Source organism: Vicia villosa, linkage group LG4 (genome assembly GCF_029867415.1).
Source record: "Vicia villosa cultivar HV-30 ecotype Madison, WI linkage group LG4, Vvil1.0, whole genome shotgun sequence".
Taxonomy (NCBI): domain Eukaryota; kingdom Viridiplantae; phylum Streptophyta; class Magnoliopsida; order Fabales; family Fabaceae; genus Vicia; species Vicia villosa.
Window position 1 is genome coordinate 96,250,563 of NC_081183.1, and position 15,420 is coordinate 96,265,982.

The 15,420-nt window shown below is 40.5% G+C and overlaps 1 protein-coding gene across 1 annotated transcript; it reads right to left on the minus strand.

The window, feature by feature from the left end:
- Nucleotides 1-5,045: 5,045 nt before the first annotated feature.
- Nucleotides 5,046-6,600, minus strand: LOC131597547 (uncharacterized). The gene is made up of 4 exons (XM_058870238.1): nt 6,594-6,600; nt 5,852-6,485; nt 5,632-5,771; nt 5,046-5,578 (listed from the first exon to the last, which is right to left on the minus strand). Exons 1-4 carry the CDS (start codon nt 6,598-6,600, stop codon nt 5,046-5,048), a joined length of 1,314 nt encoding a protein of 437 aa, XP_058726221.1.
- Nucleotides 6,601-15,420: the final 8,820 nt, after the last annotated feature.

A 15,420-nucleotide genomic window follows, 5' to 3' on the forward strand; every position in this document is an offset into this window, starting at 1 on the left:
GAGTAGAAGTTTGTAGAGCAATATCATTCTTGGATTGATCTTCTTCTTCAAATAAACAATTCTCAAAATGAATATAAGTGTTCACAATGTATGCATGAAACTTTAAATGAATTCTCAATGAAAATGTGTGTAGAAAGTTTCATATAAAAATTCTGGTTTGTGGACACTTGAAAATAATGAAATTTATGAGTATGAATTGTTAATGAAGAAGGTGAATAATGATTCTGAAATATGTAGTATTTATAATGTGTTAAACACCTCTTTGAATGGTTATTTTTCCATGAAACAATGCAATGATCAAGTGGTAAGAAAATGGATTCGTTTGAATAAGATCATGCAATGAAAAAACACACTGGTTCAGTAGGAACCGGTTCCTACCTGGGACAACCCGATTCCTGCTGAACGTTACAGCAGAAATTTCAAATTTTGAACTGAGGAACCGGTTCCCACCTAGGGACAACCCGGTTCCCCATAGTAATATACAGAGAACTGAAAACTGAGAATGCTGGGAACCGGTTCCCCCATAGGGACAACCCGGTTCCTAAAACCTTTATTTTGAATTTTAACTTTGAAAAAGGTTTTAAATGAACTTTTGAAGGATGACACTTTGTAGTATGTTTATGATATGCATGGAAATATATTTGTGAACAATTATATGTCAAAGTGAGTATTGTTTATACCTTTGACATTTTAGCTTGATTCTTGAATCTTCACAATTTCTTCAAGACTTTGAAATGATGTATTTTTGCTTGATACTTGAAATTCTTTTTGCACATCCTTTATAAAAGCTTGATGTCCATATTGTCTTCATCAAAACACACTATGATTGAGAAGCTTGCATTTACATACAGCTCCAACACCATTCCCGAGTGCATTAGAGGCACCATCGAAAACGAGCGTCCATCGCGATCCTGGTTCGGGTCCTTCTTCTGGTCCGGGAATGTTACAGTCTCTGATGTACAAGACATCCTCATCGGGGAATTCAAACTTCATTGGTTCATAATCTTCGACCGGCTGATGCGCAAGATAATCTGCCAACACACTACCTTTGATGGCTTTTTGAGTAGTATATTGGATATCATATTCAGTCAAAATCATTTGCCACCTGGCTACTCTTCCGGAAAGAGCGGGTTTCTCAAAGACATACTTGATAGGATCCATCTTGGAAATCAATAAGGTGGTGTGAACCAACATATACTGCCTCAGCCGGCGAGCAGCCCACACCAAAGCACAGCAAGTTTTCTCGAGCAGTGAGTATCGGGATTCACAGTCAGTAAACTTTTTGCTAAGGTAGTATATTGCATGCTCTTTTCGGCAAGACTCGTCATGTTGACCCAGCACACATCCCATTGAATTTTCAAGAACCGTGAGGTACATGATCAAAGGCCTTCCTGGAACTGGAGGCATTAGTATCGGAGGTTCCTGCAGATACTCTTTCACTTTTTCGAATGCTTTTTGACAATCATTATTCCACCTGGCCGTCTGATCTTTTCTTAGCAATTTGAATATTGGTCCACAAGTGGTCGTGAGATGAGAGATGAATCTAGCAATGTAGTTCAACCTCCCTAAGAAACCACGAACCTCTTTTTCTGTTCTCGGCTCAGGCATCTCTTGTATGGCTTTTATTTTTGCAGGATCAACCTCAATACCTTTTCCGCTAACAACAAAGCCCAATAGCTTTCCGGATCGCACTCCGAAAGTGCATTTGTTTGGATTCAACCTCAGTCTGAATTCCCGAAGCCTTTCAAACAACTTTTGCAAGTGAACCAAGTGCTCTTCTTCAGTGTGAGATTTTGCAATCATGTCGTCGACATACACTTCAATCTCTTTGTGAATCATGTCGTGAAAAAAAGTCACCATGGCGCGCTGATACGTTGCCCCTACGTTTTTCAACCCAAAAGGCATGACTTTATAGCAGAAAGTTCCCCATGGTGTGATAAACGTTGTTTTCTCCATGTCTTCTGGTGCCATCTTGATCTGATTGTACCTAGAGAAACCGTCCATGAAGGAAAACACTTTGAAAGGAGCAGTATTATCCACCAACACATCAATATGGGGAAGAGGAAAATCATCTTTCGGACTCGCCCTATTCAAATCTCTATAGTCAACACACATCCTGACCTTTCCGTCCTTCTTAGGTACCGGAACAATATTCGCAACCCACGGCGGGTAGTTCACAACTTGCAGAAAGCCAGCATCAAACTGTTTCTCAACCTCTTTCTTAATCTTCTCAGACATATCTGGACGAGTCCTTCGAAGCTTCTGCTTGACAGGAGGACTATCTTCCTTGAGAGGTAGACGATGTACCACAATATCTGTATCAAGACCCGGCATATCCTCGTAAGACCAAGCAAAGATATCCGCATACTCTTTCAACATATCAATAAGCTTCTGCTTCACACCATTCTCAAGTGCAGCCCTTATCTTGACTTCTCAGACTTGCTCTTTAGTGCCAACATTTACCATCCCAATTGCCTCCTGATGTGGCTGAATCGCTTTCTTTTCTTACTGTTTCAACAATCTGGCTAACTCGTCGGGGAGATCACAATCTTCATAAGCTTCCTCCTCGGCTTGGTAGATCGGATTGTCAAAATCATAATAAGCAATAGCGGAACTGTTACCAATGGAATCCGTGGTAGTGGAACATCTGCATGATTGATGTTTTTATTTTAGTTTTTATTTTTAAGCTATGTGCAAGTGTGTGCGAAAACATTGTCATTTAAAGGAAAAAGTTTAAAAAGAAAGACAAAGAGCAAAACATTTGAATGCAAAAAACGTCCTTTTATTTCATGATTAACTTTTGAAAATGCGAACTGCATGGCCCTATAAATGATTCACTACGCCTTGGGCAGAGCGTAGGAATTATGTCATGATAAGAAAAGTAAAAACAAGAAATTTACTCCTGAGCTTGTGTGACTTGAATGACATCTTCGATTGTCCAGTTGCGAGGTATCTCCCCAGGAATACTTGGACGAATCCAGCTATCAAAATCACAGTCACTATCCACTTCTTCACCATTGACAATGGCATTCACGGCTGGACCCTCATGGGCAGGCATCGGATTATTGACAATATTGGGTGTAGGAGTGAACTAGATTATCTTTCGATCCAACAAGTCTTGGACTTAATTCTTCAATGCAATACACCTTTCTGTATCATGCCCAGCAGAACCTGAGTGGAAAGCACATCGTGCGTTTGCATTGTAATTCGGAGATTGTGTGTCCGGAGCATTCGGAGCATCTCTCAAAGTAATCTTCTCAATCTTGAGCAAATGTTGCAACACCTGAGCATAGGTCATAGGAATCGGATCAATATTTCTGTGAGGCCTAGTCCTGGGAGGATAGCGATCATTACTGGAACGTTGTCCTTGTTGTTGTTGTTGCGGCACTGGAATCATGACAGCATTAACCTGCGAATTGTTTCTCCCTGAACCCCTTCTTTCATATATGGCATCCACATTTCCTTCCTTCCTTCTGGCATAACCCTCAGCTTGTTTCTTACCACTAGCAGTATTAGAAGAAGCTCCCAACTGAATTTTCCCCATCTGTTGACCCATCTCAACACGATCGCCATACCTCACCATTTCATAAAAGTTGGCCGAAGCACTACAAGCCAAGTAATAGTGTCCAGACAAGGTACTGGTGAACATGTCAATCATCTCACGCTCAGTCATTGGTGGCTGAACCCTTGCGGCTAACTCGCGCCATTTCTGAGCATACTCCTTGAAAGATTCTTTAGACCCCTGAACCAAACTCTGCAACTGAGTCTTGTTGGGCGCCATGTCAACATTGTACTGATAGTGCTTAATGAAAGCCTCGACAAGATCTCTCCAAGAATGGATATGAGTGCGCTCGAGTTGCACATACCACTCCAAGGAAGCCCCAGCAAGACTATCTTGGAAGAAGTGCATTAGAAAACCCTCATCCTTAGAGTATACAGACATCTTCCGATAATACGCCTTAACATGAGTCATAGGGCAAGTCGCCCCATTGTATTTGTCAAAAGATGGAACTTTGAATTTCAGTGGAATCCTCACACCCGAAACCAACCCCAAGTCATTGATATCCATGCCTAACACCCATTTGCCTTCAATAGCCCTGAGACGTTCTTCAATCAGACGATACCTTTCAACCTCATCATGTGTGCCCTCAGCACTATGCCTTGACACCTGATCAAAGTTCTCAACATTGAAATCCAAGTTTCCACGGTTCTGATTATCTCTCCTTCCGAACAGACGAGATGGAGGTGGAGGTGGAAACCCGTGATGTTGATTGAAAGGATTATAGTGCCCTCCCACGTGGTCAAACTCATTCGGATCATGGTGATCGTCAATCCTGCTAGACACATCGTCAAACAGCCCTTGATGTCCTCCATTCTCATTTCTTCTGGAGTTCTCGACGAGAACCCGCAAGTCATCTTGTTCCTTGGTCACATTATTCAATGCTTCCATAAACTGCGCCATCTGCGCATTCATCTGCTCCGTCAGTTGAGCTCTCATTTCCGACATTTGTTCCTGAATCTGTTCCATCTGCCTTCTCTGATTGCTCCTAGTCGGATACGGGTGATTAGCCGTCTTAGAACACCTTCTGACAACAAAACAGCGAGACATAAGATATAAGCCCTGCAAAACCTGTAAATGTATGACATGTATGATATATGAATGATATGCATGAAATGTTTGTAAATTTTCAGGTATCCAAGAGTTCATCCCACTTTCAGATAGGACATAGAAACCCTGATACCGAATATATTTGAATAACAATCCGCACACGAGAATAATTCAGCAAACTAAGCATATTTCATTCAACATAACTGCAAATTGGAGTCCATACAAACAAAACACATAATCGTGTCACAAAGTGCTCATAAGGCATACAAAAGAAATCCAGAACATCAAAATGCGACCCCATCCAACAATCCTGGATATGGGCGACAAACATCAAAAATAAATAGTGAATCGACCATGAGTCAAACAAATTCATTCCACAGCAACGCTAGGACCGTCTGATAACAGAATGAGCTTCTCCATCTCCTCTCCACTAGGCTCAGAGTCTTGCGAGCTCTTCTTCAAGATGAGCTGACTTGGCTTTTTCTTCCATCAATTGCTTTTCTGAATCCTGCACCTTTCTCTTGCTATTGTTTTCAGACCTTCGCAACTTCGCACATTCTTGCTGTTTTCGGTACAAGCTTTCTTCCATCAAGTCATGAGATCGCCTTTGAGCACGTTTCATGTTTGAACCTTCACCTTGTGCATGCTTGAGCTTACGAGCCAATTCCGCCTTTTTGTGATCTTGAAAATACCTCTCCAAGCCAACCTCTTTGTCCTTTGCTTTTAGCTTGATGTTGTCCGCCTTGGCTTGAATATAGAGCTCAGCCGCAACTGTATCAGATAAAACCACGGGAGGTTGCTCGTACAATGGGCATGACCTCGCAAATGGCAACAACAGATCTGCCACTCTTGCTTCAACCCACTTCTTGTAAGGACCCATAGAAATAGGAACCTTCTTGCTCAAAGTAGTCTGATCTCTCTTGTGAACCTTAGTCCAAGCATGCGCTATCTTTTCTAGTTGCAAAGGATCTTTACCATCAACAAAGTACACTAATTCAAAATCTTCTACCTCCTTCTGAGACCTTCCATTACGTATCCCAATTGACGGTAAGCGAGCGTGGGATTGTAACTAATGCAGCCTCTGGTTCCCATGAGAGGAACATTGGGATATTGACCGCAACTGGTGATGATGTTCCAAACCTTCCCCACACAATAGTTCCACCTGAGGTCATAAGATGTAAGGTTAACAATCCTATCTGACCACTTAAGGGAACTCTTCTTGAGCACAAAAGGCCCTCTCACCGGCAAATGCAACATGAACCACTTATACAACAATGGAAGACAAGAACCGACAAACTCACAAAGTTCTCTCTTGATGGGAATAAGACAATGCCATAGATCATGATAGCAAGCAAACGACTAAAATCAACCCAATGCTCTTTCTTAGCCGCATCCTCAGCCCTACTAATCAGAAAGCAAAGATAGAAACCAGGAATACCGCCCGATGATTTCCAATTTCTTTCTACCTCCTTTATACCCATGTGAAGAGCTTCGGCTATCCTTTCAAACCTCAAAACCTCAGGAACTCGAACAAAAGGTACATCATCAGTGATTCGGATGTTGAGTATGTAAGAAAACTCCTCGAGCGTTGGGACCAATTGATAGTCTTGGAATGTAAAACATCTCAACTGCGGATCATAGAACTGAAACAAGGTGATCAAAGCCATTGGATCAAAAGATGTATTGAGGATGGAAAGCAAATTGCCATAATCATGATTGAAGTCACGAAGAACATCCCTTTTCAACCGAGATCTCAAACCTATCAACCCTAAAACATCAATATATGGAATCTTATAAGCTCTTGTATGCCTCGTACGTTCTTTGACAGTATCAGTGGGAATGTCCATCTTCAACTCGAGTGAACTCCTGAATATCCCTGAAAATATGACATGAAAATGCTTATTATTATATACATTTTTTTTTGCATTTCTTTTGGGAAATAAATATGCTATGACGCAAAGTGGTGGGACTTGTTGCCGCCCACCAGGCATTCTGGACTGCCAGTAACACACTGTACATAGAGCCAAAGGTTCGGCTCCAAATAGTATACCACACGGAACATAGAATGTCAAACCACGGAACCAACACCCATAGTCAACAACACACTGGAATAGAACACAGATCACCACTTGAACAAGAACCATAGTACCCCATGAACAGGAACCAATAGTACACTCGAACGAGAACAACGGTAACCCTCGAACAAGAATAGCGGTAACCCACGAACAAGAATAGCGGTAACCCACGAACAAGAACAGCGGTCACTAATAATGTACCTGTTATATGATCATTGATTCCCGCCCCACTCACGGGTAAATCTAGGCCAGGGTAAGTCAAAAAGCCAACAGAGGATCGAATGTAGGCGTTATCATACGATATTGCCTCATTCCACCAAGCTCAGCCCGTGGATACGTGATCAGATTAATCAGGCATATGCCATCTGTCCGTCACAGCCACTCTAGTCCTAGCTCCTATGGTATCACTCATAGCCTGGGTATTGGGCCTTTTACCTCTTGAAACACCCACCCACAGATAGAAATCCAGACAGTCCAGAATATGATGCAGAAAAGTAAAGCGCAAATAGGATGCAATGCAAACAGGTAAATATGCAAAGCAATAAAACACCCAAAGATAAACACACAAGCGCTAGGATCGACTCGCTAAGTCCGGATCCGCAATAGGTCAAGACGTCCCCAGTAGAGTCGCCAGTTGTCGCTACCGCGAAAATTAACAGAGTCGCCACTAACATATTTATCCTGAAAAGGAAGGGAATGCCAGCAAACCATAAAAACAAAACAACGGTCTCACGACCAGAGAAAAAGGGTAAGGGAGTCGGTTACGCGAGAGGAAGGTATTAGCACCCCTCGCGCCCATCGTACTCGATGGTATCCACGCTTGTGTCTAAAACTATTGGTGTGTAAGCAAACTGCGCTAATCTGAACTAAAATGCATGCAAAATGTAGGGAAAAGAAAGAGTTATACTCGCACGGGCCCTACCCCGCTGCCTACGTATCCTTTTTGAGGAATCAGAGGTACCGTAGCTCGGCTAACTAATTTCTGTTTGTTTTGTGTTTTTTAGGTGAACGAGTTACATTCACACTCCGCTGCTCGACCTTTGGAGACTTATGCTTGGGAATGGAGCGGAATTAACAAGCTCTTAAGAAAAGAAAATCAAAGAGTGTGGTTTGTGTTTTAAAGAATGCATGAGGAAGACCTAAAATAAGGGGGAAAGCTTGCTACCTAATGTTATCATACAAAGGGTACAAGTCTAAACTAAACTAGCAACCTACGGGGGAAAGAGGAAGCAAACAAGAGTATCACACAAACGAGCATCCGCTCGTAAAGCAAACAAACCAAAGGCACTGGCCAAATGGTAGAAAAGCGGTCCCGCCATAGCCAAGGGGAGAAGCTCAACCCAAGTCAACCAAGCATTAGACCTCGCAAAAATGATTGGGCCATAGACAAGAGAAGCGAGTCCCTCTCAGCAACCAAGCCGTCACGGATCGTAAAGGAAAATGGTGCGTGCGTACACCGAGCATCAACGTTGAGCGACGCGAGCTATAAGAAAGGCGGGGGTCCGGCTACATGAACCCTTTTCCTGACATACTCAATAACAAGATCTTGTGCAAGTTCGGAAGCGAGCAACGCGTAGCGTGCGCATATCGAACGGACTCGATGAAACTAGGCGGGGATTGATTGCTAACCCTTTCCGCGTGCCTTCCATGAGGACTTAACGGAGTGTCATATAGGACTTATTACACCGTGACGCCCTGCCGCAAAGCACAAATATAAATACACCAACAAAAACAGAGCCTCTTTCGAGGACTTGGCCAAATGCATGTCTAAGTCCTACTTCTCATGTTATTGGATGATGCGAGAAAGCGGTAAAGTGCGAAAAAAAAGTAAAATGAAACGGGATCAATACCAAACGGATGATGATCTGTAAACTAAAGCGAAGCAAAGCGAAGAAACTAAGAATCTCGCGAGCGAGCTAGCAAAGCAAAAGCAAATGGTCAACATGTTAGAACAAGATTTGTTCTGATCAATTATCTTAGTTTTGATGATAACAATAATATGAATTTTGCTTAAGACAATATGGTACTCTAATCAAATGCAATTTCCTTTTCAGGAAATATATAAAGAGTATGCATAATTCAGCGCTCAGAAGCTTTGTCTCAAAGGGTTCAGCATGCAACATCAGAACATGGTCTGGCAAGACATCAGAAGATGGTCGAAGCAGAATCAGAACATGGGTCTATGAAAGCATCAGAAGAACATGAGATCAGAAGCACTGAAGTTTTGATGGTATCACGCTCAGAAGCACTTCAAGGTCAGAAGATCAGAAGATGCTTTGCACCAAGCTGTTTGACTCTGATGATATTCAAACGTTGTATTCACAAACATCAGATCAGAAGGAAGTACAAGTGGCAGGCTACGCTGACTGACAAAAGGAACGTTAGAAGCTATTAAAGGCAACGTCAATAGACACAGCGTGAACAAGGCTCGAGGTAGTTGACAAAAGCGTATAACATTAAATGCGATGCTGTACGGAACACGCAAAGCATTAAATGCACTCAACGGTCATCTTCTCCAACGCCTATATATATGAAGTTCTGATGAGAAGCAAGGTTAACGATTCTGGAACAAAACAACTCATATTAACTTGCTGAAACTCTGTTCTATTCAAAGCTCAGAATCTTCATCTTCATCTTCATCAAAGCTCACTACATTGCTGTTGTAATATATTAGTGAGATTAAGCTTAAACGATAAGAGAAATATCACAGTTTGTGATTATAGCTTTTAAGAAGCAATTGTAATACTCTTAGAATTGATTACATTAAGTTGTAAGGAACTAGAGTGATCGTGTGGATCAGAATACTCTAGGAAGTCTTAGAGGGTATCTAAGCAGTTGTTCCTGGAGTGATCAGTGTGTGATCAGAAGACTCTGGAAGACTTAGTTGCTGACTAAGTGGAGAACCATTGTAATCCGTGCGATTAGTGGATTAAATCCTCAGTTGAGGTAAATCATCTCTGCGGGGGTGGACTGGAGTAGTTTAGTTAACAACGAACCAGGATAAAAATAACTGTGCAATTTATTTTTATCAGTCAAGTTTTTAAAGCTACACTTATTCAAACCCCCCCCCCTTTCTAAGTGTTTTTCTATCCTTCAATTGGTATCAGAGCCTGGTTCTAAGGTGCAAACACTTAACCGTGTTTAGAAAAGATTCAGGAAGAGAAAAACGCTTCAGTAAAAGATGGCTGGTGAATCTCAAGCAAATCCAACTCCATCTACATCTGGCTCTGCTGAGAAATACAATGGTAACAATGGTTATACTAGACCACCAGTATTTGATGGTGAAAACTTTGAATACTGGAAAGATAAACTGGAAAGTTACTTTCTTGGTCTAGATGTTGATCTATGGGATCTTCTGTTGGATGGTTACAAACATCCGGTTAAAGCTACTGGTGTAAGGCTCACAAGAAGCGAAATGAATGATGATCAAAAGAAAGATTTCAAGAATCATCACAAATGCAGGACTGTTTTGCTGAATGCTATCTCTCATGCTGAGTATGAGAAGATATCTAACAGGGAAACGGCCCATGACATATATGAGTCCTTGAAGATGACTCATGAAAGAAATGCTCAAGTCAAGGAGACCAAAGCTCTTGCACTAATCCAGAAGTATGAAGCCTTCAAGATGGAGGATGATGAAGACATTGAAAAGATGTTTTCAAGATTTCAAACTTTGACTGCTGGATTGAGAGTTCTCGACAAAGGCAACACCAAGGCTGATCATGTAAAGAAGATCATCAGAAGATTGCCCAGAAGATGGGGCCCAATGGTGACTGCATTCAAGATTGCCAAGAATCTGAATGAAGTCTCTTTGGAAGAGCTTATCAGTGCCTTGAGAAGCCATGAAATTGAGCTGGACGCAAACGAGCCTCAGAAGAAAGGTAAGTCTATTGCATTAAAATCTAATATTAAATGCACTAACGCTTTTCAGGCTAGAAAAGAAGATCCTGAAGAATCAGAATCTGAAGAAGAAGATGAACTGTCCTTGATCTCCAGAAGGCTAAATCAACTCTGGAAGAACAAGCAAAGGAAGTTCAGAGGCGTCAGAAGTTCAAAGAAATTTGAACGTGGAGAATCTTCTGATGACAGAAGATTTGACAAGAAGAAGGCTGTCTGATATGAGTGCAATGAGCCTGGACATTACAAGAATGAGTGTCCAAAACTTCTGAAAGAAAATCCCAAGAAGAAGTTTCATAAGAAGAAAGGTCTTATGGCAACATGGGATGAGTCAGAAGATGATTCAGACTCTGAAGATGAGCAGGCTAACTGTGCGCTGATGGCGACAGAAGATGACGGATCAGAATCTACATCAGAATCAGATTCTGAAGAGGTATTTTCTGAACTTACTAGAGATGAGTTAGTTTCCAGTCTAACAGAACTTCTGGAATACAAGTCTCAGATTAGTCTCAAATACAAAAAGCTGAAAAAGCTATTTGAATTTGAAACAAAGAAGCTTGAGTTGGAGAATTCTGAATTAAAAGAAAAACTTTTAAAATTATCCAATAATGTTGGATCTCCTTCTGATTCAGAAAAATCCACTCCTAGTCTAAACCATATTCTGAAAGAATATGATTTAAGTTTCAGGAAGTTCTTATCTAGAAGTATTGGCAGAAGTCAGCTAGCTTCTATGATATATGCTGTGTCTGGAAACAAAAGAGTCGGCATTGGTTATGAGGGTGAAACCCCATACAAACTTGAACCTGTTGATAAGATGAAAATCACATACAAGCCATTGTATGATCAGTTCAAGTATGGCCACTCACATGATATTAGGCACACATCACATGCACAAAGCTTTCACATTACACACACCAAAAAGCATGTGACACAACCTAGGAAATATCATGAAACTCACATTAAGAATTATCATGCTGTTCCTCCTATTGCTTACAATGTTAAACCCAAGTTCAATCAGAACTTGAGAAAATCTAACAAGAAAGGACCCAAGAAAATGTGGGTACCTAAGGATAAGATTATTCATATTGCAGATATCCTTGGCTGCAAAAAGGACAAAGCACAACATGTCATGGTACCTGGACTCTGGATGCTCACGACACATGACAGGAAGAAGGTCTATGTTCCAAGACCTGGTGCTTAAGTCTGGAGGAGAAGTCCAGTTTGGAGGAGATCAGAAGGGCAAGATAATTGGCTCTGGAACTATAAAGTCTGGTAACTCTCCTTCCATTTCAAATGTACTTCTTGTAGAAGGATTAACACATAACCTCTTATCTATCAGTCAATTGAGTGACAATGGTTATGATATAATCTTTAATCAAAAGTCTTGCAAGGCTGTAAATCAGAAGGATGGCTCAATCCTATTTACCGGCAAGAGGAAGAACAACATTTATAAGACAGATCTGCAAGATCTTTTGAGTCAGAAGGTGACTTGTCTTATGTCTGTTTCTGAAGAGCAGTGGGTCTGGCACAGAAGATTAGGTCATGCTAGTTTGAGAAAGATTTCTCAGATTAACAAACTGAATCTTGTCAGAGGACTCCCTAATCTGAAATTCAAATTAGATGCTCTTTGTGAAGCATGTCAGAAGGGCAAGTTCTCCAAACCTGCATTCAAGTCCAAGAATGTTGTTTCTACCTCAAGGCCATTAGAACTCTTGCACATTGATCTGTTTGGCCCAGTAAAAACAGCATCTGTCAGAGGGAAGAAATATGGATTAGTCATCGTAGATGATTATAGCCACTGGACATGGGTAAAATTCTTGAAACACAAGGATGAGTCTCATTCAGTGTTCTTTGATTTCTGCATTCAGATTCAATCTGAAAAAGAGTGTAAAATCATAAAGGTTAGAAGTGATCATGGTGGTGAATTTGAGAACAGATTCTTTGAAAAGTTCTTCAAAGAAAATGGTATTGCCCATGATTTCTCTTGTCCTAGAACTCCACAGCAAAATGGAGTTGTAGAACGAAAGAATAGGACTCTGCAAGAAATGGCCAGAACCATGATCAATGAAACCAATATGGCTAAACATTTCTGGGCAGAAGCAATAAACACTGCATGCTATATTCAGAATAGAATCTCTATCAGACCTATTCTAAATAAGACTCCTTATGAATTGTGGAAGAATATAAAGCCCAACATTTCATATTTCCATCCTTTTGGATGTGTATGCTTTATTCTGAACACTAAAGATCATCTTGGTAAATTTGATTCCAAAGCACAAAAATGTTTCCTTCTTGGATATTCTGAACGCTCAAAAGGCTACAGAGTATACAATACTGAAACATTGATTGTAGAAGAATCAATCAATATCAGGTTTGATGATAAGCTTGGTTCTGAAAAACCAAAGCAGTATGATAATTTTGCAGATTGTGATATTGATGTATCAGAAGTTGTTGAGCCAAGAAGCAACGCATCAGAAGCAGAGCTTCTCAGAAGCAAAGAATCTGAAGATCAAGTATCAGCTTCTCTGGAGAATCTAAGCATTTCTGAAGAACCATCTGTCAGAAGATCATCCAGACTCATTTCTGGTCATTCAGAAGATGTCATTCTTGGAAAGAAGGATGATCCAATCAGAACAAGAGCATTCCTTAAGAACAATGCAGACTGTCAATTAGGTCTTGTATCTTTGATCGAGCCAACTTCTGTTGATCATGCTCTAGAAGATCCAGACTGGATAATTGCTATGCAAGAAGAACTGAATCAGTTTACAAGGAATGATGTTTGGGATCTTGTTCCTAGACCAGATGGATTCAATATAATCGGTACAAAATGGGTCTTCAGAAACAAGCTCAGTGAGAAAGGTGAAGTGGTAAGGAACAAAGCCAGACTGGTGGCTCAGGGTTACAGTCAGCAAGAAGGGATTGACTATACAGAAACCTTTGCACCAGTGGCCAGGTTAGAATCTATTCGTCTATTAATTTCATTTGCCACTCAACATAACATCACTCTCTATCAGATGGATGTTAAGAGTGCCTTCTTAAATGGTTATATAGATGAAGAAGTTTATGTCCATCAACCTCCTGGTTTTGAAGACTCTATGTCTCCTAATCATGTTTTTAAACTAAAGAAATCGTTGTATGGATTGAAACAAGCTCCCAGAGCTTGGTATGAACGCTTAAGTTCTTTCCTTCTGGATAATGGTTTCACTAGAGGAAAAGTGGACACTACTCTCTTTTGTAAAACCTTTAAAAGGAATATTTTAATTTGTCAAATATATGTAGATGATATTATTTTTGGAACATCTAATGCTACACTTGGAAAGGAGTTTGCTGAGTCTATGCAGGCTGAGTTTGAAATGAGCATGATGGGAGAACTCAAGTATTTCCTTGGAATACAAATAAATCAAACATCAGAAGGAACGTATGTTCACCAAACCAAGTATGTGAAGGAACTTCTGAAGAAGTTTAATCTTCTAGACTGCAAAGAAGCCAAAACTCCTATGCATCCAACATGCATCCTAGGTAAGGATGGGGTAAGTAAGAAGGTAGATCAGAAGTTATACAGAGGTATGATTGGATCTCTTCTATATTTGACTGCTTCTAGACCTGACATTCTGTTCAGTGTTTGTTTGTGTGCTAGATTCCAATCAGACCCTAGAGAATCTCATTTAACTGCTGTTAAGAGAATTCTAAGGTATCTGAAAGGTACTACTAATGTTGGATTCTGCGATGCTGACTATGCTGGAGACAGAATTGAAAGAAAGAGTACTTCAGGAAGTTTCCAATTTCTTGGAAGTCATTTGATCTCCTGGTATAGCAAGAAGCAAGCAACTATTGCTCTATCAACAACAGAAGCAGAATATGTCGCTGCTGCTGGTTGCAGTACACAGATGCTCTGGATGAAGAGTCAGCTAGAAGATTATCAGATATATGAGAGTAACATTCCTATATTCTGTGATAATACTTCTGCTATATGTTTATCTAAGAATCCTATTCTTCATTCAAAAGCTAAACATATTGAGATTAAACATCATTTCATAAGGGACTATGTTCAGAAGGGTGTTCTATCTTTAAACTTTGTGGATACAGACCATCAATGGGCTGATATCTTTACAAAACCCCTGGCTGAAGATAGGTTTAAGTTCATTCTGAAGAACATCAGTATGGATTTATGCCCAGAATGAGAAGATGAGAAATTCTTATGTATGAGTATCTTCTGAAATGAAAGTGGATTATTTTTTTAATCAGAAGTTCTGATTAAAATCTTTTAGAAATTATGATTCGGTTATTACTAACGTTTCATTGTCTAAGTTGATTCAGAACCTCTTTTAAAGCAAAACAGCTGTAACGTTTTATCTCGGGATGGTAAACCTGTCTTTACTGTTCATGGATAAGCGCGCGTGCAGTTGAAGGGACGCCGACCATAGGTAACTGTGCTAGTCACCTCATTTGTCTTTATTATCTCTCCTCATGTCACTTAACATTAAATGCCATCCATCATTTGTTTCATTTTATTTTAAATACTCTTCAAACGCTTCTCCTTCCCTCTTATATTTTCTCTATTACACTCTGTCTTTGTTTTCCTTCTCTATCTCTCTGCATTCATATCAAACCCTAGCTGTTCATTATCTGCAAATCCATCATGAACTCTTCATCAAGCCCAGGAAACCATGAAAATGATCAAAACAAAAAGAGAAAAGTTGTTGAAACATCTTCTTCCAAACCCAAAAAGATAAAGATCACCTATGACCCTCTCAAGGTGAATCCATTCGAAGCAAAGTTGTCTGGAAACTATTCTAGACGTGTGTTTCAACCCCCTGGTGAAAGCCCTCCATCATCTCC

Excerpts from the sequence above, each read along its gene's own strand:
- LOC131597547 (XM_058870238.1), bottom strand. Across the intron at positions 5,772-5,851 it reads GGTTCATGTTGCATTTGCCG|GTGGAACTATTGTGTGGGGA; the intron begins GTGAGAGGGCCT and ends TTATGACCTCAG. Across the intron at positions 5,579-5,631 it reads ATTGGGATACGTAATGGAAG|ATCCTTTGCAACTAGAAAAG; the intron begins GTCTCAGAAGGA and ends TTGATGGTAAAG.